Source organism: Ranitomeya variabilis, chromosome 4 (assembly GCF_051348905.1).
Source record: "Ranitomeya variabilis isolate aRanVar5 chromosome 4, aRanVar5.hap1, whole genome shotgun sequence".
In the NCBI taxonomy this organism is placed as follows: Eukaryota; Metazoa; Chordata; class Amphibia; order Anura; family Dendrobatidae; genus Ranitomeya; species Ranitomeya variabilis.
In genome coordinates this window covers 334,012,139-334,036,055 of record NC_135235.1, presented here as the reverse complement: position 1 = coordinate 334,036,055, position 23,917 = coordinate 334,012,139, and the positions used below count along the sequence as shown (strand labels likewise).

Sequence of the window (23,917 nt, the reverse complement as noted above, 5' to 3'; positions counted from 1 at the left end):
TGGGGGCCAATTTTGAAGCCAAGGTCAAGGATGACACAGTGGCAGAGACATTGTCACTGGCCCAGATTTAACAGTGGTGAGAACTGCTCTAGCAAAGCTGAGACTTGTTTTCAGAGTTGCCAGGAGGCACGCAGGAGCATGAAATCCTGACTGTAACTGCATATGCAGGTTAACCTAAAACCGTAATGCATTCCCAAAGCCCGCAGAGAGGTGATTTTGAAAGGACATGAGGAGAATGTTGAGCCTGGGCATCATTGAGGAGTCAAATAGTGACTCGTTCAATTGTCTGTGTGCCAAAACCTAATGGAGAATGGTGCTTTTGTAATGATCATAGCAAGCTGAATGAGGTGTCAAAGTTCGATGCATATTCAGTGCCTTGGGTCGATGAACTCCTTGAAAGTCTAGGGTTGGCCAGATACCACACCATCATTGACATAACAAAAGGGTACTGATAAATTCTCTTGTCCCAAAGTGCCAAAGAGAAGACGGTCTTATACACCTGATGGTTGCTTCCAATACACCAGAATGCCTTTCGGGCTGCAGGAAGCTACAGCCACCTTCCCTAGGGCCATAGACCAGATCCTAGCCCCCCACAAGACGTATGCCACAGCTTACCAGCACAATATTGTGATCTTCAGTCCGGCTTGGGAAAGTGATCTGCCAAAAGTCCAAGTGGTACTGTATGCATTGAGGAAGAAAGAAGTGTGCCCTGGGGAAGGAGGAGGTCAAATGCTTAGGCTATGTCATCGGGAGGGGAGAAATTTAGTTGCAAGTGAACAAAGTAAAGTTGATCCAAAATTGGCCGCAACTTATCTCGATGAAACAGGTTAGGTCATTTCTGGGAATTGTGGAATACTATCGGCAGTTTATCCTGAATTGTGCCATGATAGATGCACCCCTGAATGACCTCTTTAAAGGGACAATGATGTTGATGGCCAAGTGGATTTCCGAAGTTGATATGGCATTCCAAGAGTTGAAGCTCACCCTGTGTAAACAGCCAGTCTCGGTCACACCTGAATTCAATAAGGAATTCATGGTCCAGACAGATGCCTCAGAGGTCAGGTTTGGAGCTGTGTTTCTCCAGGAAATAAATGGTGAGGAATATCCAATCATGTACCTAAGCAGGAAACTCTCCTCCTGTGAAAAGAATTATGCGATCATGGAGAAAGAATGCTAGGCCATAAAATGGGCAATTGACACTCTGAGGTACTACCTGCTAGGCAGAAAGTTCAGGCTAGTGTTGGACCATGTGCCCCTTATATGTATGAGAGAAAGGAAGGAGGGAAATGCCAGGGTGACTATGTAATTTCTAGTACACCAGGACTTCAGCTTCAATGTGGAGCATAGGCCTGGGAAAATACACTGTATCGCAAATGTCCTGTCTAGACTTACCTGTTTAGTGACTGAATATGCCAAAACCCTGGCTTTGGGCAGAAGAGGGGATATGTGAGAAATCCACTGGTAAAATACTGGTGGGGAGATATGTTTCACTCAGGATGTTAACCTCAGTGATATGAACCTGCAAAAATGCTCCAGCATACAAAGTGCTGAGAATGCTTAAGTGGCCATACAGGAAAGATATATATCTTGGTACCGTGTTAGCCAGTAGATAAAAAATATTTAGAATTGAGAGTCCTCAGTGGTTGATACCTTTTAATGGCTAACTGAAAAGATGGTAACAAATTGCAAGCTTTCGAGACTACACAGGTCTCTTCATCAGGCAAAGACTAAAAGAAATTCTGAAGAATCTATGGACATAACTGTTTATCACTCATGGTAATTCTGCTTCATGTCACCTGTCTTATCCATGGTTTTTCCTTGGTGTTTTTTTTTTCTATACTATGTTGTGCATAAATATGTGAATCTTCAAAATTTATTTTAGTCTTTGCCTGATGAAGAGACCTGTGTAGTCTCGAAAGCTTGCAATTTGTTACCATCTTTTCAGTTAGCCATTAAAAGGTATCAACCACTGAGGACTCTCAATTCTAAATATTTTTTAAGTGGCCATATTAATGGCTGGGTTTTATGAACATCTGAATAGTGAGTGGGAGAATGTTTACCATATCTTTACCCCATGGTGTGGTCCCGAATCTAAATGTGGAACCTTTGGATTCATTCAATTTTCGGTGTGTCTGGAGACGAGATCTCCATAGCTGTGCTCGTGTTGAAGAGAACTGAACAATATGTTTTTCCTGAGCAGGCAGATCCCTGCAACCAAACAGACTGTACTGTATGTTATTTTGTTTTTACTATCATGCGACGAGGTCCATGTTTATTTATTTAACTTTGTATTGTTTATGCAGTGTGTTTCTAATAAAGCAGTTGAAAACTTAAATGGAAAGTGTTCCTGTGAATACTTCTTTGAAGAAGCTGAGTGAAATGATCTACCAAAGTACCCAAATAATGCTCCTTACTGTGTACAATAAAATTTGCAATACATACGTTACTATAGCCAAGCAATAGAGTATACATTGCCCAGATCACACGGCATAATCATATAACATCCAAATTGACATATTGAATATTGCTCAACAGTATTAAGACATAATCCAAGTAATTACGGCATACTACAATAAAGACATAGCTACACACTCATAATGGTAAAAATAGGAAAGCCCCTATTTATTTGATTGTGTATGTCCCAGGATAGGAGCCCTTGATCCCCCCTTTTAATCCCATCCTGTATGCGACAAACGCTACCAATGAGCAGCGCAGTGATGTGAAAATTCACACAGTTATATTATTATTTTAGCTTTATTTTACTATTATGTTGGTACTAAATGGTAATGTTATGTAGGTGCTATGTAGTAATTAGATAAGACTGCATAAATGTATTAACTAGCAAATGTATACAGGTATTATTTGTGCAATAATTAACAGTAATGTCTGGGAAAAGTATGGAAAGATTATATGGCAATGCATGTGGGCATTCAGATATAAAAATATTCTACTGAGAAGTGTACAGGTACAGGATATGTATTTATATATTCATTTTTTATATAAAAAAAATAAATAAAAATCCCAAACCTGAAGGTGATGTTAACTCAAATTTTCAAGAATTTACTTTAAATACTATATATGAGCAAAGTCAATATCATTTTCTTTAAAGAAATACACTTACTTGTCGAATAGGCTCTTCTCAATTATAGTAAGTAGTGTTTTGTCTTTTCTCCACTGACTTCTCACTTCACTGAGAGAGTCACAACTAAAATTCTCAGATTTGATACAATAGAAGTATTCTTCATCTCGTGTATCTGTATACTCACAAAGTTCTTGATTTTTGTCCAGGTGAAATCCACATTCGACTTCACTCTGCCCCTGCAGGTTATTATACTTGCCGGAATGGTCCACATAGCCGTGCCATTTATTTCTATAGGTCCACAAAGCTGCTGCCCCTTCACTTGGATGCATTAGAAGCACTTCAATGTTAACATTACCTTCCCAGAATAATATGAAATGAACGTGATAGGTGCCATTATTAAAATCCTCAATTCTTCCCGAAGATCCTGCTTCAATCTCTGATGTTGATATTCGTGCTCTTAAAAAGTCTCCTCCATAAGTTTTCTTCCTTCCCAAATAATCAAACATATCCACCTGGACAGTCAAATGGTCTCCAACACAATAAGTGTCTTTTGGATTCTTTAAGTAGACTTTGCTATTTTTTGAACTTGTTGCATTCGATTTATCAATGATATTTATCCTGGGAATCTTTTGATCTAACTGAAGAAAAATTGCGTCTGTTGTCATCTGAATGTCGGATATAGGTTGAATTGGTGCAGTTGACACAATCATGGGGATCACTGGTCTAATGCACTGTAACAATATAAAACATCTTAGATCCAGGTAGCACTTGTTTAACCACAACCTTTGATTGCCCCAAAATGTATATTTCTCTGCACTTATCTTACAATAATCTTCCTTTGTAGAAAACCAGAAAAAAAGTTACAAAATAAATAAACCTAGATCTTTAGAATTAGATATTATTGGTATACCTTTATATTTTTTTCCACTTTTTAAATGTTCTTTCATATATGACATAAACTATCCTTTGTGCAAAATGTGCTAGAATAATCGACAGGGCGCACAACCTGCTGACAAATCTGAAGTAGGCTAAAAGTGAGCTTGTCACCAGCAGCAGGAAGTGGAGCAGATCGATAATAGTTTTGTGAGAAAAAATCCACGATAACCTGTGATTTAATCATTTAATCTTCTGCTCTTTCTGGGATTTTCAGTCCACTGGGCTGTCCTACTTTGTACCAGTGTACATACAGAGACAGCTTTCAATCACTGATATGACCGCCCAGTGGACTGAAAATCCCAGAAAGTGCAGAGAATTAAATAATTAATACACAAGTTATACTGGATCTTTTCTTACAAAACTACCATATATATCAATCTGCTTAGCCCGCCCTGCTCTATAACATCGTTCCTACAGATTGGACTGTAAAATTATGATGACAGGTTCCCTTTAAAACAAATACACCTGCTGCACTTTAGCTTCAGTGTTCTAAGTTGAAAAGTTGTGAAAAAAGTTAATAATGGTGAGAATTAGGTAAGTTGGGTGGTTCATAAAGATAGAGTTTTTCTTTATATTTATACTGATGTTCATACATGGTTTTTGGAGCAACCTGTCGACTTCTACATGCAAGGTGTTTACAGTTGCTTAAAGGGATGGGAGAAGTTGTGTCCCTAGGTGGCATCAATTTAGAGCAGGACTAATAACTGTGCCAAGTTTCATTGCTCTCAGTCCACAGGAAGTGGGTCAGGGGAAATCTTTAATCCACACCCTTCGTACATTGGTAAATCAGCTCAAATGGTCATAAAAATGTCAAGGTCCAGGAACTTTAAGTAAAATAACAAAGTTTGTATGTGAGATTTTCTCAGGAAAGGGTTAAAATAAACATAAGTGCAGAAGAGGCAAAAGGGGCTTCCATTGCCTTTGCTCATTGTAGTTTGGGGCTAGATATTTGTGATCCTCAATTGCAGGACAGTAGCAGGACTAGTGCTGGAATATGCTCAGTGCCTGTAAAACTCCAGTCTCAGGCCCCACTCTCCACATTGGCTCAGGAGACCCAGGCCACAAACTGCACCAAAGCTTCAGCAGAGAGATGCTAATTGGTTGTGTGACAAAGTCACTGGTTAAGTGCTGGAGGGGAGATATGTTTCACCACGCTTATTGGCATCAGTTATATAAAACCCAGAAATTTTCCTCCACCACACTAAGTGCGGTGAGGGGTTAACAGCTAATTTGTATAATGGGTTGAGTTTTATGTGGGCAATCATAGAGCGAGTGGGAGAATACCCACCTTATCTCCACCCCAGGGTGTGGTTTGGGGCTTAAGTAACTGACCTTGAGAGGCAGTAGTGGTTCAGTGTCTGTAGAGGAACACTCCAGAGAAGTATTTGTGTAGCAGAGTGAAGGACAGGGAATGTGTGGGGGAGGAACAAAGAATGATGGCCGTTTCACGTAGTTGCGCCCATTGACACCCCCTCAGCATGAGCGCGAAGTGCTGATGGTTGCTATGGCAACAGGGAAGCCTGACAATTGCTTTCCTATATTTTATAGCCCTCAGCTAATCATATCATGCTGGAGGAGCAACATTGACTAACTGGAGATACTGTAGATAGAGATAATGCACTGTTGTAGATAGAGAACAATAGATAAAGATACTGCATAGTAGATAGAGAAAATGCACTGTGGTACATAAGTAGTACATTGTATTAGCAATGCTATTAAAGGATCACAAGTGCAAGTCACCTCGTGCAATCAGATAGATAAAAATAAAAAATAAAAGTAAATATAAAAAAATAAATCACAGTTTTAATAATAAAAAATGGTTTACATAAAGAAATCAACATTAACAACAAGTATTTAGTATGGCCACAATCAGAATAACCTATATTATAAAATGGTGTGCACAGAGTATACCCGAAAACTTTGGCAGGAATGTTGCCTCTGTTTATCTTACCTTTAAAAAAAAATGGTAAAAAAAAGTAGGTATCCCAAAGTGGTACTGATAAAATCTACACCTCGTTCTGCGCTAAACAAGCTCTAATACAGGTCTTTATTACTAAACGTAAAAAAGGGATCTTAAAATAGTTGGAAATAATTTTTTGCACAAAAAAGTAAAACAAGAAAATAAAAGAAATATAATTTGGGTATCATAATCGTATTAACATGTACAATGAAGTTAACATTTCAATAAATGTTAACCCGTCCCCTCCTTAATAAAATTTTTTTTTTTTTTTTTTTTAAATCACATTTATTGCTTTTTTATTCATGCCTCATAACAAAAAAATAATTAAAAAGTGATCTAAATGTCCTATGTACCTAAAAATGGCACCAATGGAAACTACAACTAGTCCTTAAAAACAAAGTGGCCCTTATATAACTTCATCTACTGAAAAATAAAAAAGTTCTGTGTATCTGAAAATAATGACCAAAAAGAAAAATATTTTTTTCGAAGTCATTTTTTTTGCACAAAACACAAAGCATAGGCAAACCTTTATAAATTTGGTACCAACCTGTATAATAAAGATAATGACAATTTTACCAATATACATATCACAAGAGCCTTGTGAGACCAGGCACTATTGCAACACCCCAGGTTACCGGTTGCTGCAGTGATGTTGCTTTTCCTTCCCAATGTCATGCTCAGAGGCAAAGGAGTTCTCTTCACCAGGTAAGGTACACACATGCAACACATTCTGAATCCAGGCCAGGAGGGGGAGCTCAGCACCCGGATTCAGGGGAGCTTCCCTAGGCTTTATGTATACTGATCTGGAGGAGGAGCGAGAGTAGTCTGGGAGAGACACAGAAGTAGAAGGAAGTCTGGAACTGAGTGCAGACAGAGAGGCCTGGCAGCCACAAAGGAGCTGCAGCCTCTGGAAGAAGTGAGAGACCTGGAACGGTTGTTGTATGTGGAGTATCCAGAAGGGAAGGAGCACAGGAGAGGAACAGAACTCAGAGGGGAACTGTGGCTGGACACCCTCAGAACTGAAGCGCAGTAGCCAGGAACTAGGAGCCCGAGGCTTTTGTGGGACTCTAGAACACAGAGCAGAACTGGAGGGCATGACACTACACATTAACTGCCCACACCACGCATGAGACGCAGCAGGACCTAGGAGCCTGGGGCATGTTAGAGTCCCTGTAAAAAGGCTCAAGCTGCCCGTCATGCAGGTACCTGTCCCAGGACAGGGGAAACTGCAGGACCCTGTAGGAAACTTCAGGCAGCAGGTACCTCACCTTGAAAGGCGCTAGTTGGAAAGGCTCACGGACCTCTATTGGTACAGGAGAACTCTTACTTGCCTCTGAGCCGGCCGGACCACCATCCTCCGTGCCTGGTACCCTAGACTGTGGCCAGCAACCTGCAGCAAACCAGGTAAAGACTTACAACCTGTCTCCTCCATTTATTCACCGGCTTTACCATCTATGCCACACACCATAGGACCACTGGGGATCCCGCTTCACCTGTGGGAAGTGTAACATCTGGGCTGCTGCAAAATCCCCCAGGGGATCCTTTTAATGCAGCGTCAGTCCCCCTATTGACCGAACCCCACAGGTGGCATCACGACAAACTTTGAACATTTAACTCCCTTTAACTTTGATGCCCAGGGCCATGGACCGGGTGGCAGCCACTGTGACATCCCCCTTTGCGACCGGACCTGGCACCGAGTATCCCACTGCCCTGTGGGCGCGTCACTATCATTGCTAGAACACCGCAGACACGGGAGGTGAGTATAGGCTGGTGGTATTTTACTAAGGAATATACCAATTGAGAAGGGGTTGTCCGAGTTGTGGACAACTCCTTTACTGTTCATCAAGATTGGATTGGCTAATTGGGCCTCGTGGCTTCACCCCAATATTAGGCCTAACAATTTTTTTGTGGAAATCTAGCCTTGTGATTTGTCTTTGAAACACAGATTTATCACAAACCATTTGGATTAGCGAATTTAGCCTCCTCACTGCACCCCATCTCTGAAACTAAATTTTATCACAAATGATTTGAAGTAGCAAATGGGGCTGCTGGAGACTGCCACACAGTTTTTGTACAATCTACTTGATACAGGAAGATCGATTTCACACAGGACAGGATCCTATCTATTTAACTGACAAGTTCACTTGCAGCACCATTACTAGCACTAGCCCAGGAGCGACCTCTCTGAACTGTGACACTGAGACAATTGCACCAGCAAAACAAGATGTCCGCTTTTTATCTGGCCAGAAACATGTGACTTTGGCAACTAATCACAGAAGACCTTGTGTCAAGAAGTTGTGGATGGTTTCTGCATCCTGATTGGCTGCCGGAATCAACACACATAAAGTTAACTTCTAACTTCTCCAAATGCTCCTCTAACCTCTCTACACCCCGTCCCCTCTTCATACACATCCCCCTGTCCCCTTCGCTCATCAAACAGCAGCACTATCCTAGCCAAAGTAATAACAAAAGCTTTAGTGGAAACACAATGATTTACCAAACTGTGACCAAATTTTGCATAAACTGTGAGTAAAAATGCTCGAGAAAGCGAACACAAAGCCAAATTTGAGATTGGTGAACATTTTCTGAACACGTTCACTCATCTCTATTTGAGAACACATTTCTCCCACACTCTACACTGAGCACTTAACTATGAGGTTTCCATCTAAATCCCCGAGTGACATGATTCAGATGAAATCCCCGAGTGAGGCACTTATAAGGTCGGCATCACACTAGCGAGTTTTACGGACGTGTGAGCGCATAAACTACGTCCGTAAAATACGCATTGCATACGGCCCAATGAATCTCTATGGCCCAGCTCCTATCTGCCGTATATTACGCATCCGTAATATACGGTCTTGTACGGCCGTAGAAAATCACAGCATGCTGCGTTTGTCACCGTATTGCACAAAAAAAAAATCGCCAATGAAAGTCTATGGGGGCGAGAAAAATACGGATTACACATGGACCATGCGTGTGACGCGAGAAATATGCACCGGTGTTAGAGAAAAGCCAGTAATTCAATTGCTGGCTTTTCATTTCTCCTTCCCAAACCCGACAGGATATGAGACATGGTTTACATACAGTAAACCATCTTATATCCCTTTTTTTTTTTGCATATTCCACACTACTAATGTTAGTAGTGTGTATGTGCAAAATTTGGGCACTGTGGCTTGTAAAATAAAGGTTTAAATGGCGGAAAAAATTGGTGTGGGCTCCCGCGCAATTTTCTCCGCCAGAGTGGTAAAGCCAGTGACTGAGGGCAGATATTAATAGCCTAGAGAGGGTCCATGGTTCTTGGCCCCCCCTGGCTACAAACATCTGCCCCCAGCCACCCCAGAAAAGGCACATCTGGAAGATGCGCCTATTCTGGCACTTGGCCACTCTCTTCCCACTCCCGTGTAGCGGTGGGATATGGGGTAATGAAGGGTTAATGTCACCTTGCTATTGTAAGGTGACATTAAGCCAGATTAATAATGGAGAGGTGTCAATTATGACACCTATCCATTATTAATCCAATAGTACGAAATGGTTAATAAAACACACACACATTATTTAAAAGTATTTTAATGAAATAAAGAAACAGGTTGTTGTAATATTTTATTATACTGGTAATCCACCTGAAGACCCTCGTTCTGTAACAAAGGAAAAATAAAAAAACAACAATATCTCATACCTTCCGTCGCTCAGGTCAAGTCCCACGAAGTAAATCCATCTGAAGGGGTTAAATCATTATACAGCCAGGAGCTCTGCTAAAGCAGTGCTCGTGCCTGTAAAAACCCCGGGGAATGAATGGAAAGCGGGGTGACCTGTAGTTACCTTGAGTTGCGGTGAGGCGCCCTCTGCTGGATGTCCTCATATGAACTCGAGCGTGGGAACTTTTATGAGGCTCCAATTCATGAGGACATCCAGCAGAGGGCGCCTCACCGCAACTCAAGGTAACTACAGGTCATTCCCCTGCAATCCATTCATTCCCGGGGTTTTTACAGGCACGAGCACTGCTTTTGTCTTTTTTTGTTTTATATAGTGTACACTTAAGGGGCTAACTTAGTGGGACAGTTAAATAGGTCAGGTCATCTCGGACGTGGCGATACCAAACATGTATACTTTTTTTATTTTTTTTCATAAAAATATTTATTTATGGGTACAATATATTTTCTATTTTTTAATTATTTAATGATTTTAAAAAAATATATTTTTACAACTTTTTTTTTATTTTTTTTATTTTTACTTAGACCGACTGTGGGACTTTCACTTTCTGCACTCTGATCACTGTTATAAAGCATTGCAATACAGGAGCATTGCAATGCTTTATAGCTTGTCAGCCCTGCAGTTAGATAATCCACTGCACAAGATCTAATTATCTTGCTAGTGCCTGGTGACCCGGATTTTTCCATGACAACATTGGGTCACCATGGCAAAGATCGGACCCCTCGCGGGGGGCGCCGATCCAAGGTCAGAGGGGGTTTTCTGCTCTCTGCCTGCTCAATAAATGCTGCGGTCACAGCATTTGGGGGGTCAAAGTGATGGCAGTGGTGCTGGCACCGCTCCTGGCACTGAACGCCGGGAGTCAGCTGTCAGAATCAGCTGATACCTGGCGGCGATCTTGTGCGCAAGGCTACTGTGCACTCAAAATTGCCTGGACGTATCCATATGTGCAAGGTTGGTAAGTGCTCTGAATGTATGGAAACGTCTAAGGTCGTGAAGGATCCTGCCAAGTACTGGAGTGCTGTTTATCTTTTACCACGTCACAGCCCCACAGGGTCACATTAGCTTTCCGCCTCCTGGGCGTCCCTACTGAAGGGCGGGCTTGCCATATGACTTACTGAGGCACTCAGCGCCATTCCTGTTGCAAGTCCTTTGCATATTGAAGTAGCGCTGCCCCTCTCCTGTTATGTGAATAGCCCACCGGGTCCAGTTGGCATTACCATCACCAGACTGCACACAGCCGCCTTTATTCCCATAATTTCATATGACATCAAGTTTTCTCCAATAAGGATATTCTGATGAAGGTCCTATGACGGACCGAAAATGTTTAATTTAATTTGTTTAGTCTGGATGTACAATAAAGAAGCAATCAATTTTTTTCAAATATTGAGTGGCAACTAAGTAATTTTTTTGCCTAATTGTATGGGTTGGACGCCCGACGTGAGCACCACCAGCAGTATTATTCCAGAGTGCCATCTTATTTATTTCCAAAATTTGAAGGATAATTTGGTCCGAAACTGGTTAAAGGTACCCCAAAATAACTGGTAAAAAAATTCCTCCGTTGTCTTTTGTCTTTTTCACTTGAAAACGAATCCAATATCACATTTTGTCAATCAGTTTATTTCTTGTTAGAACTCAGTTTGTCCATTTCTGCCCGTGCAACAGGTACTATATAGGAAACACTGTTAGACCCCTTTTTGTAAGGTTTAGGGAAAATTTTAAAAGGATCAATGCGTCTGATAAGGCATATACGTGATGTACATAATTCAGACCCGAAGGTTTTGCTGGGTTAGAAAGGGTGTCTTTACCAGACCAAGGTGGTGAGATAAAAAAAGCTACCGTATTTTTCGGACTGCAAGATGCACGTTTTCCCCCCAAAAAAGGGGGGAAAATAGGGGGTGCATCTTATAGTCGTAATGCAGGCTTACCCGCAGTGGTGTGGTGGCGGCGGCAGAGGTGCGGCGGTAGAGGTGCGGTATGGCGTGAGCAGGGTCCCTTTCACAGGTGTGGTGATGCAGCAGCCCGGTAAGCAGCAGAGCGGGGTGAATCATGTTGTTATCGGTGGTGGTGGCCATCTTCCTGAGGCCGCGCATGCGCAGATGGAGTTCACAGATTTAGATCTCGGCTTCAGGAAAATGGCCGCCGCGATCTCCATCTGCACACGCACGGCCTCCCGCGGCCATTTTCCTGAAGCCCCAGGAAGCAGAGCACTCCATCTGCGCACGCGCGGCCTCGGGAAGATGGCTGCCACCACCGATAAACAGGTGATTAACCCAGCTCTGCTGCTCACATTGCATATCGGGCCGCTGCGTCACCTCACCTGTGGAAGGGACCCTGCTCACGCCATACTGCACCTCTGCCGCCGCACCTCTGCCATCGCCACACCACTGCTGCAACCCCCCCATGGACACCAGGCCGCTGCATCACCTCACCTGTGGAAGGGACCCTGCTCACGCCATTCCGCACCTCTGCCGCCGCACCTCTGCCGTCGCCACACCACTACTGCAACCCCCCATGGACACCAGGCCGTGGCGTCGCCCACCTAAGCAGGAAGGGACCCTGCTCAGGTGCAGGTGCACCGCATCACCCCACCTCTGCCGACACCATGCCTCCTGTGACCCTGCTCTGCCACCGCCAGCCCTCAGGTAAGATACTGTAAATTCGGACAATAAGACGGACCCACATCTTATAAAAAAATCTTTTTTTCTGCAATTTTCACCCCAAATTTGGAGTGCATCTTATTTTCCGGTGCGTCTTATAGTCCGAAAAGTACTTTTACGTATGGAGGCTAGATGTATAAAACACACAAATGCATAAGGTCCATGTGGCTTTAATGATAAGATCGACATGTCAGTCTTTTTGTAAAAAAAAAGTTTGTTGATTGTTGGTTTTAATTGGTGTTACAGAGGGATGGTGAAGAAGGCGTTGTCTCTATAATAGGGACTGCCTATCCAATTCCTTCCATACCTGTACCCGTTGAAGTGTCTGATCAACGCAAAATGACTGTCATCCTCTGCTGCACCTGCTTCCCTGCATCTACCGTATGTACTACTTGTATTGAATAAAGAAAGGATTGTTTTACTGCATCATGGAATGCCACCTATTTTTCCTCTTTGGCCTATAAAATGTTTTGAAACTCAGTTTGTGTGTAATTATTTGGAGCAGGGCATTTTGATTATTTGGGGGGTTTTGAAAAAAATGTTACCTCATTGGGAGGTTTGTCTTATAAAATGTGATTCAACCTCTAATGGCTGATGATTTGAACATTATACTGACTGATTTGCATAGACTATATAGGAAAATCAGAGAAAAATAGTATTTGCATAATAATTTGGAGCAATTTCATAAATATATATATGTTTTACCATTTTGCTTTAATAAAACTTCTGCATATGGAATAAGAGTTAATTTGTTTTCTTACGTTTCACATATTTTTCAATAGATTTTAATGAAAGCAGCACGCCATCATTTTTTTTAATTTTTACCACTGGAGTGGTAACACTAATGTAGGGCCCCTAGTAATTTCCTTGCCAGCTGCCATCTTCTGTTCTCCAGCTGTATGGTTGTCTTGTGCTGTTTGTGATCTGCCAGATCTCTCCATTGTTAGGCCGGGTACAGATTTATGCTCGGGGCTTAGTGGAGGGCTGCGTACGTCCTCCGTTAAGCCCCACCTACTTCCGCATACTTCTGCATGCATCCTGCGTACCTATCTTTAACATTGGGTATGCAGGGACAAGCGGATGTATGCGGATGCGTTCCCGTGCAGTCGGCTGGCCCACCAAAACAACACATCCGCATGTCATGTGTACCCAATGTTAAACATAGGTACGCAGGACGCATGCAGAAGTATGTGGAAGTAGGTGGGGCTTAACGGAGGACGTACACAGCCCTCGGCAAAGCCCCCAAATGTAAATCTGAACTTAGCCTTTGCTGGACAAGCCAGAGGTCAATTATCAACGTGCATCTATCAGGTCCAGAATGGGGATCTCATACACTTGTATTGAGAACATGTGACCGTTACTTCTGACATCCAGCCAGTAAGAAACTGCAGTCACAAAATAGCAGAATTGGACCGGAGAGGCGCCAGGAGGAGCTGAAGTTTTCAGCCGGTAATAAAATTACTATAGGCAGGGAATATGGGTTAGTGATTCCACTCCAACAGTGAAATGAAAAAAAAAATGCTGGAATGGTGCTTTTAGTGCCAAAGCCTTTTTTTCTTATGATCATTTCTTATGATAATTATTAACATATTTACCTTTCTTAAACTGCGATGAAAAGTAAGGCTTATAAGAAAACAGAATAGAAGAACTGTAACCATAACCATGAAACTTTTGGACGTTATTGGTTGAGCCATTAGACCTGAGAAAAAGAAAAAGAAATGTAACCTCAGTTTTCTAAAAGATAAACAGTACAGAAAGCTCATACTTTTGTTACACATAACTTTTGCTCTATATATCTGAACATGCTAAAGAAGAATTTATTGAAGCAAAGGAAATCCGGGCCAAAAAAATGTTAGAAGTAGGGTTGAGCGAAACGGATCGGACAAATTCAAAAATCGCCGACTTTTATCAAAGTCCAGTTTCATGAAACCCGACCCGATCCTAGTGTGGGATCGGCCATGAGGTCGTCGATCTTCGCGCTAAAGTCGCATTTCATATGACGCATTCAGCGCCATTTCTCAGCCAATGAAGGAGGACGCAGAGTGTGGGCAGCGTGATGACATAGGTCTCGGTCCCCACCATCTTAGAGAAGGGCATGACAATGATTGACTTGCTTTCTGCGGCATCACAGGGGGTATAAAGGGGTGTGCACGCTGACCGCCATCTTACCTCTGCCGATCTTAGCATAGGGAGAGATTGCTGCAGCTTCGTCAGAAGAAGGGATATAGTTAGGGAGGGAAGATTAACCCCCAAACCGCTTGTGCTGTAGCGATTTCCACTGTCTAACACCACCTTTTTTTTGCAGGGACAATGGAGGCTAGATTTTTGTGCATCAGCTCTGTAGCTTATTAGGCTGCCTTATAAGGCTCCCTGATAGCTGCATTGCTGTTTGCACGCTGCTGTGCAAACCAACTGCTTTTTTAAAAGCAAAAATCCTGTTGCTCCTATCTGCACAGTTATCTTGTTTATTTGTCTACATTTTTGTGTGCAGAAGTCCTTTTTGTTGCTGCCATACTTGTCCTGAGATCATTGTAGGGAGATTGAAATTGTACTACAGTCCTTGGATTTTTTCAGATATCTTCCAGCAACTTTCTGCCACTTACATTGTGTTGTGTTATACACTGGGCCGGAGTTGTGGTGCTGTCTCCCCCCCAAAAAAAGTGAGATTCAAATTGTCACAAAGTGGATATATGTCAGTTCTGTTAGTTTGTCGTATATCAGCCAGCCACGTTCTGCCACTTACATTGTGTTGTGTTATACACTGGGCCTGAGATGCGGTGCAGTCTCCCCCCCAAAAAGGGTGTTTCAAATTGTCACAAAGTGGATACACGTCAGTTCTGTTAGTTTGTCGTATATCAGCCAGCCACGTTCTGCCACTTACATTGCGCTGTGTTATACACTGGGCCTGAGTGGCGGTGCAGTCTCCCCCCAAAAAAAGGGTGTTTCAAATTGTCACAAAGTGGATATAAGTCAGTTCTGTTAGTTTGTCATATATTAGCCAGCCACGTTCTGCCACATACATTGTGTTGTGTTGTACAGTGGGCCTGAGTTGCGGTGCAGTCTCCCCCCCAAAAAAGGGAGATTCAAATTGTCACAAAGTGGATATACGTCAGTTCTGTTAGTTTGTCGTATATCAGCCAGCCACGTTCTGCCACTTACATTGTGATGTGTTACACACTGGGCCTGAGTTGCGGTGCTGTCTCCCCCCCAAAAAAAGGGAGATTCAAATTGTCACAAAGTGGATATACGTCAGTTCTGTTAGTTTGTCGTATATCAGCCAGCCACATTCTGCCACTTACATTGTGTTGTGTTATACACTGGGCCTGAGTTGCGGTGCAGTCTCCCCAAAATAAAAAGGGAGATTTAAATTCTCAGCAAGTTTATATACTTCTTCTACCTTGTTTTACAGTACCATATAATGGTTGTTATTTTGGTAACATTTTCCCAAAAATGAGGAAGTCTGGTGGAAGAGGCCGTGGGTGGTCGTTGCCAGCTGGTACTGATGGTGGTGGTGTTTGTGTAGCATCTGGTGGTAGTGGGAAAAGCAAAATAGCACCTAAGGCTGGAGGTGTTGAGCCAGCATCATCGTCTGGCTACTTCACAAGGCCTCGAAGGCTCCCTTATCTTGGAGTAGGAAAACCGCTTTTAAAGCCGGAGCAGCAGGAAAAAGTTTAAAAAGTTTTGGCTTTCCTTGCTGACTCAGCCTCTAGCTCTTTCGCCTCCTCTTCAGAAAGTTCAAAATGTAAAAGCAGTGAGTCGTCAGTGGATGCTCCCAGTCAGGAACAAGTTGCTTCCTTGTGTCCTTCACCCAAACCAAAAGTGAAGGATGCGTCAGGTGACACTACAGGTTACTCCATGGAGCTCTTTACACATACCGTGCCTGGGTTAGAAAGGGAAATTGGTAACTGCCCATTACAAGATGAATCGGACATGGAGTGCACTGATGCACAGCCACAGCTAGATTATTATGCTATTCCATTGACTCAGATCACTACATTGCCCACGCAGTGTACTGAGCCAGAATCTGACCCTGATGAGACTATGGTGCCCCGTCCCGAACGCTATAGCACCTTACACGGTGACACAGAGGAAGGTGCACATGACATTGAAGAGGAGGTGATAGATGACCCAGTTGTTGACCCAGATTGGCAGCCATTGGGGGAAGAGGGTGCCGCTGCCAGTAGCTCACAAGCGGAGGTGGATGATCCGCAGCAGCCATCTACATTGCAACAGCTGTCATCTGGCAGGCCCGTATCAGGCCAAAAACATGTGTCAAAAACAGTTTTAGGACAGCGTGGCAACCCGGTGAAAGTAGCACAGCGTGCAATGCCTGAAAAGGTATTCGATAGTAGGAAGAGTGCAGTGTGGCAATTTTTTAACCAAGATCCGAATGATCAGTGCAAAGTTATCTGCAAGAAATGCTCAAAGACCTTTTGCAGAGGGAAGAATCTTCAAAATTTAAATACAATGTGCATGCGTAGACATTTAACCAGCCTGCACTTGCAAGCCTGGACTAACTACCAAACGTCACGTACAGTTGGTGCACCTGCTCAGAATGAAGGTAGTCAGCAATGCTACATTGTTTCCCTCACTGTAAGCCCACCGGTTAGGACACCACCAGCAGCAAATGTGGACGTATCATCGCAAGGCCAAAGCAGTCAGGGAATCACAAGGTTATTGGTAGGAAACACTGTATGTAGGCCAACATCAAGAATACCATCACCAACCCTCTCTCAATCCGCCATGTCCACCACCACCACCACCGCTAGTTCCACCATATGCAGCTCTCCAGTCCAGCTCACCCTACAAGAGACTCTCGTTAGGAAAAGAAAGTACTCATCCTTTCATCCACGTACACAGCGTTTGAACGCCCACATTGCTAGACTAATCTCGTTGGAGATGATGCCCTATCGGTTGGTTGAAAGCGAAGCTTTCAAAGACCTGATGGCCTACGCAGTACCACGCTATGACCTACCCATTCGGCACTTCTTTGTGAGAAAAGCCATCCCAGCCCTCCACCAGCATGTCAAAGACCGCATTGTCCATGCACTGAGGCAATCAGTCAGTGGAAAGGTGCACCTCACATCAGATGCATGGACCACTAGGCATGGCCAGGGACATTACGTGTCCATCAAGGCGCACTTGGTTAATGTGGTGGATGCAGGGTCCACAGGGGACAGCCATAGTGGGACAGTTCTGCCTAGCCCACGATCTAGGAAACAGTTGGCTGTAGGCATTCGCCACCCCTCCTCCTCCTCCAGAAGCGAAAGCTCGTCCACAGAGCGCAGTCGCACGACAACTCCATCCGCAGCTGCCAGTGTTGCACACGAAGTGTCCCATTATCGAACAGCTAATGGGAAGCGTCAGCAGGCTGCGTTACAATTGAAGTGTTTGGGCGACAACAGACACACCACGGAAGTACTGGCCGAGTACTTGCAGCAACAAACTCAGTCATGGCTGGGCAGTGTACATCTTGAGGCAGGCAAGGTAGTCAGTGATAACGGAAGGAATTTTATGGCTGCCATAGCCCTTTCAGAACTGAAACACATAAATTGCCTGGCTCACACCTTGAACCTCGTGGTGCAGTGCTTCCTGAAAAACTATTCGGGGTTACCAGCCCTGCTCCTGAAGGTGCGAAGACTTTGCTCGCACATTCGCCGGTCGCCCGTACACTCCAGCCGTATGCTGAATCATCAGCAATTGCTGAATCTTCCCCAGCACCGCCTAATAATCGACGTTGCAACAAGGTGGAACTCCACACTGCACATGCTTCAGAGGCTGTGCGAACAGAGGCGTGATGTAATTTATTTGTGGGAGGATGCACATACACGGGCAGGCACTTGGATGGCAGACATGGAGTTGTCTGGTGTGCAGTGGTCGAAGCTACAAGACCTCTGTCAAGTCCTTCAGTGTTTTGAGGAATGCACACGGCTGGTAAGTGCAGACGACACCATCGTAAGCATGAGCATCCCACTAATGCGTCTGCTGATGCAAAGTTTGACACACATTAAGGAGCAGGCGTCTGCAGCCGAAGAGAAGGGAAGCCTTGATGACAGTCAACCATTGTCAGCTCAGGGAACTCTCCTGAACGAGGTGGCGGACGAAGAGGAGGAGAAGGAGGATGATGGGGATGAATATTTATGGGAGGAGGATGCTTCTCAGGGGGCAATAGAAACTGGTGGCATTGCAAGGTCAGGTACAGGGTTTTGCGGGACACAAGTGATGTTCATTTGCAAGAAAGTGTTCCTCAACCCAGCACAAGAAGTGGATTTACACCTGGAACATTGGCCCACATGGCTTAGTATGCCTTGCGTATCCTAAACAGGGACCCCCGCATTATCAAAATGATGACCGATGACGATTACTGGTTGGCCTGCCTCCTGGATCCACGATATAAAGGAAAATTTCAAAATATCATGCCACTTGAGAACCTTGAGCAAATATTGGCTACCAAACAAGCAACTCTTGTAGACCATTTGGTTCAGGCATTCCCAGCACACCGCGGCGGTGATGGTTCTCACACGAGCCGTAGTGGGCAACATGGCAGAGGTGTTAGAGGTGCACCAATCCGAAGTGGCGTTGGACAGAGGGGTTTTATGACCAGGTTGTGGAGTGATTTCGCAACGACTACTGACACGACAGGTACTGCTGCATCGATTCAAAGTGATAGGAGACAGCATTTTTCCAGTATGGTTACGAACTACTTTTCTGCCCTTATTGATGTTCTCCATCACAGGTCATTCCCCTTTGATTACTGGGCATCTAAAATAGACACCTGGCCTGAATTGGCAGAATATGCATTACAGGAGCTCGCATGCCCTGCTGCTAGTGTGCTATCAGAAAGAGTATTCAGTGCTGCTGGTTCAATACTGACCGAAAAAAGGACACGTATGGCTACCCGAAATGTTGATGATCTAACCTTCATTAAAATGAACCAATCATGGATTTCTAATTATTTGGCCCCACCTTCCCCTGCAGACACATAGCTTGCCTGAAAAATGTCTTGCTTTTGGCCTACTCTTACTTACTTCTCCAATTCCTCCATTTGCAGCTACTGAATGTCCACCATAGGCCATTTTTATACCTCTCTAAATGGGCTGACTCCCCCCACAGGGCCGTGTTCACCACCTGGCGCAAGCACCCGTGCGAGTGCCGTTTGCCTGGACAGGTGGGTGTGCCCACTCTTGGGCAACGGCACTGGCACATGGTCCCTCATAGTACAATGAAGTGTCTCTGGTGGTGCACACCCAACGTCAGACACACCGTCGTAATATGAGGGACCCTGTGCCAGTACCGCCGCCCACGAGAGAGTGTTCCCCCCAGCTTGAACAGTGCTCTACCACATGCAATACTTACCTCTCCCTGCTCCACCACTGTGTAGTCTGTGCTGTTAAATCCTTCAATGGCACTGCCAATACAAATTTGTTGAAATGATAGATGATAGTTAAAATATACAGGGGCCCTGGCCTCCATTTAGACCATTTAATACTTTGCGCCTACTACCACTGTCTGCTACTCAGCAGAGGAGCCCACCCATGTTCCTAGCTATGGCACCTGTTTATTTATGAAAAAAATTTTGGCAGACATTTAGCCTACTTACTTATTTGGGCCTACTCACTGTGTCAGCCTCTCCTTACAATTGTCCTCCGCTGAACAAAGCAACGCCGCCAGTTTAGTCCTGTTACCAATTTTGAACTGCCTTTAGCCTACTTGCTTATTTGGGCCTACTCACTGTGTCAGCCACTCCTTACAATTGTCCTCCGCTGAACAAAGCAACGCCACCAGTTTAGTCCCGTTACCAATTTTGAACTGCTTTTAGCCTACTTGCTTATTTGGGCCTACTCACTGTGTCAGCCACTCCTTACAATTGTCCTCCGCTGAACAAAGCAACGCCGCCAGTTTAGTCCTGTTACCAATTTTGAACTGCTTTTAGCCTACTTACTTATTTGGGCCTACTCACTGTGTCAGCCACTCCTTACAATTGTCCTCCACTGAACAAAGTAACACTGCCAGTTAAGTCCTGTTACCAATTTTGAACTGCTTTTAGCCTACTTGCTCATTTGGGCCTACCCACTGTGTCAGCCACTCCTTAGAATTGTCCTCCGCTGAACAAAGCAACGCCACCAGTTTAGTCCTGTTACCACATTTGAACTGCATTTAGCCCACTTTATTATTTGGGCCTATATCTGTGTTTCCTCCTCATCCTGCCCATTGCCCAGCCATTGCTAGATGAATCTGCTGGTACATTGACCCAGACCACTACATTCCCCTTGCACTCTACACAGCAAGAATCTGACCCTGCTGAAAGTCAGGTTCCCCTTCCCGCATACTATACCACCTTACATGGGGACAAAGAGGAAGGTGCAGATGAAAGTGCAGGTTCCTTCATCAGGTGGGGGGGGCATACTCATTGGCGACGTCACTGGCACAGGGCCCCTCATAGTAAGCAAAAGTGTCTCTGCCAGTGGGAGGTGCCACCTGCCATCAAACACACCGCCGTACTATGAGGGGCCCTGTGCCAGTGCCAACGAGTGGGCCCCCCTGCTTGCTCAGGATCACAGCACTTCCAAAGTTGAAATACTTACCTCTCCCTGCTCCACCGCCGTGACGTATTCCGCGTTTCCTGGGCCCACGAAAAACTTGAGCCAGCCCTACCCCCCCACAACTTTAGCCAAATGACCCCAAGTTTTCAATGCTTAACTATTATTATAAAGTAAATTAAGATTGACAAGCTTCAGTAATAAGAATTGATGTGTTTGGCATTAAAATGGGCACTGTAGGTGTTTTCCTGTCCTCCACTCTCTGCCGACTTTGATTCCCCATTGACTTGCATTGGGTTTTGTGTTTCAGTCGGCCCCCGACTTTACGCAATAATCGGCTGATTTCACCCGACCCGACTTTTGACAAAGTCGGGTTTCGCGAAACCCGACTCGATCCTAAAAAAGTAAAAGTCGCTCAATGCTACTGATGAGACATAGTCAGTATCAACAGTAAACATTTAGGTCCAGGTACCTTATAGGTGATCTCTTCTCTGATTGAGTCTTTTCTTTCTTTTCATCTCCATGTTGTCAAGATGTCATGATGACTTTTCACATCCGCAGATGTTCTCTCCAGATTCACTTCTCTCCGGTCTTCTACAGCACATCTCGACCCAATGACCATAAAAAATAACAGTGTGATTATAATGCCCTCTGCACAAAAAAATATCTGTCCATATTATGACCTAAATAAGCCTCCTTTAGTATATGGCCTCCACATTGTCCGCCTTAATAAGCTACACCCACCACACTGACATTATCAGCTATAACCATCACAGCTATAACCACCACACCTTATGAACCATGGCCTATACCATGGGGAGAATCTACTGCTGAAACTGTTATAGGGATAATGTCCCCCAATTCTATACTAATGTCCCCCATCCAGGGCCACTTCAACGTATTTATGATGCCCATACTGGTATAGATGACCCCCCAATACTGGTATGTATGGTCCCACATCCTGGTATGTATGGTCCCCCATCCTGGTTGATATATGTGCCCCCCCATCATGGCTGGTATACATAGCCCACAATCCTGATATAGATGGCCCCCCCATTCTGGTATAGATTGCCCCCGCCTCCTTGTAAAGATGGCACCCCAATCTTGGTATAGATGGCACCTCCATCCTGGTATAGATAATACACCCCAGCCTGGGAGATATGGCATCCCCATCCTGGGTGGCGTATATGGCACACCCATCCTGGCTGGTATACATGGCACCCTCATCCTGGCTGGTATACATGGCACCCTCATCCTGGCTGGTATACATCGCACCCTCATCCTGGCTGGTATACATGGCACCCTCATCCTGGCTGGTATACATGGCACCCTCATCCTGGCTGGTATACATGGCACCCTCATCCTGGCTGGTATACATTGCACTCCCATCCTGGCTGGAATACATGACACCCTCATCCTGGCTGGTATACATGGCACCCCTTTCCTGGCTGGTATATATGGTTCCCCCATCCTTTAATATATGGCTCCCCCATTTTGGTATATATGGCACCCTCATCCTAGCACACATGGCACCCCATCCTGCCTGGTATACATGGCACCTCCATCCTAGTGTATATTGAACCCTTATCCTGGTATATATGGCACCCTCATCCTAGTACACATGGCACCCCATCCTGGCTGGTATACATGGCACCTCCATCCTAGTATATATTGAACCCTCATCCTGCTATATATGGCATACCCATCCTGGCTGGTACATATGGCTCCCATCACACTGCACACATAAAAAAAAAGATTCTACTTACCTTCCTTCCACTTTTTCACAGTGCGGCATCTTGTTCTGATGCCGGCAACTGACTTCAGCGTGTAAGCAATATATGAAAGTAAACCGTGGCACTGCTGAATGAGGTGCTCAGGTAGGGTCCCAAACCATGATATCGTAGAATAAACCTGGCACTAAAATGGATGCTTTGAAGATCTTTTTAATGCAGTCCACAATATTACAAAAACAACAGACGTTTCGGTTGATAAGATCTTCCTCAGTGTACCGACTGCTTTAAGTCATGTTAGAGAAGTTTAGGGAATGTAAGGACACAGTGTCCGTTTCAGTGGAATCTAAGATAGTGAGAAAGACTGGATATTCAGTGGCTTATGCATTGTCTATCGCCGTTTAAAGGAGAGCCGTGCATTTAATATCCAAAGGAGATGTTAGTGCTGTGATCGCAGTTATGACCGCGGAGTCCACTGCTGGTTTACAGATCAATCCACGTATCCGTGGAGGAGGAAGTGGAGGTCCTAGTATCAACACGGTATCCACTGCTAGTTGTGCAGGCCTTATAGCAGACCATTTAACAATTTCTGTTTTCATGATGTGCAAAGAGAACATAGTACAACATTTAAAACTCATATAACAGCAGACCTTTACACTCACAAAAAAAATGTAAAGGAGTGCAAAAGTTCATACACTGTGTAAGGGTGGTGGTCAGTGCTGCACCGTTCCTACACCTGGAAACACCAATCACATCATGTGGATTGTGTAATGTGCATTGTGTCAAACATATTTGTATATATTGTGATGTGGTTGTGTGCAGTGTGTAGTGATATTATAAGTAATGTACAGTGTAGGATGTGATAATGTAAAACAATGTAATATAGGTAGTGTAGAGATAGGTAGCTGACTGTCATCTAAGTAATGACGATAGCGTAAGATAGCATAGAGTTAATGTTTGGGACTAGCCAATATTGGGAGGGATTTGGTGTTAGGGCAAATGACTGCTTACTGTAATTAGTCAGATAGGGCTTGGAGAGTGAAGAGAGCAGGGGTGATCTACAGTAGGAGAAGACCTAAGGACAGGAATAGCAAGATCCTGAGGAAAAGTGAATGACTAGTCATAGTGGCATTTCGGAGAAGGGTCCTTGGATAGGACTCCGAGTCACAAAACCCCAGAGCTTGCAATGCCAAAGGCAATGGGCCTGTACAGGACTGAGTTTTGTAGGACTAGGAAGGATACTGTGTATAGACGGTGAGCCTGCTCTGCACTACTCGAGGCTCGTTCGAGCATCTGGCTGC

General features: G+C 44.3%; 1 protein-coding gene across 2 annotated transcripts in view; it reads right to left on the bottom strand.

The window, feature by feature from the left end:
• Nucleotides 1–23,917, bottom strand: part of LOC143764710 (NXPE family member 1-like) — a 245,818-nt gene that overhangs the window by 190,436 nt on the left and 31,465 nt on the right. The window contains exons 2-3 of one of the 2 annotated variants that reach the window (XM_077250565.1): nt 13,942–14,045; nt 3,122–3,813 (exon numbers count right to left, since the gene is read on the bottom strand). In XM_077250565.1, the coding sequence (XP_077106680.1) occupies nt 3,122–3,813; nt 13,942–14,040 (791 nt within the window). In that variant the 5' untranslated portion in view covers nt 14,041–14,045. The remainder of the gene's footprint in view (nt 1–3,121; nt 3,814–13,941; nt 14,046–23,917) is intronic. The other variant, XM_077250566.1, reaches the window with a different exon arrangement.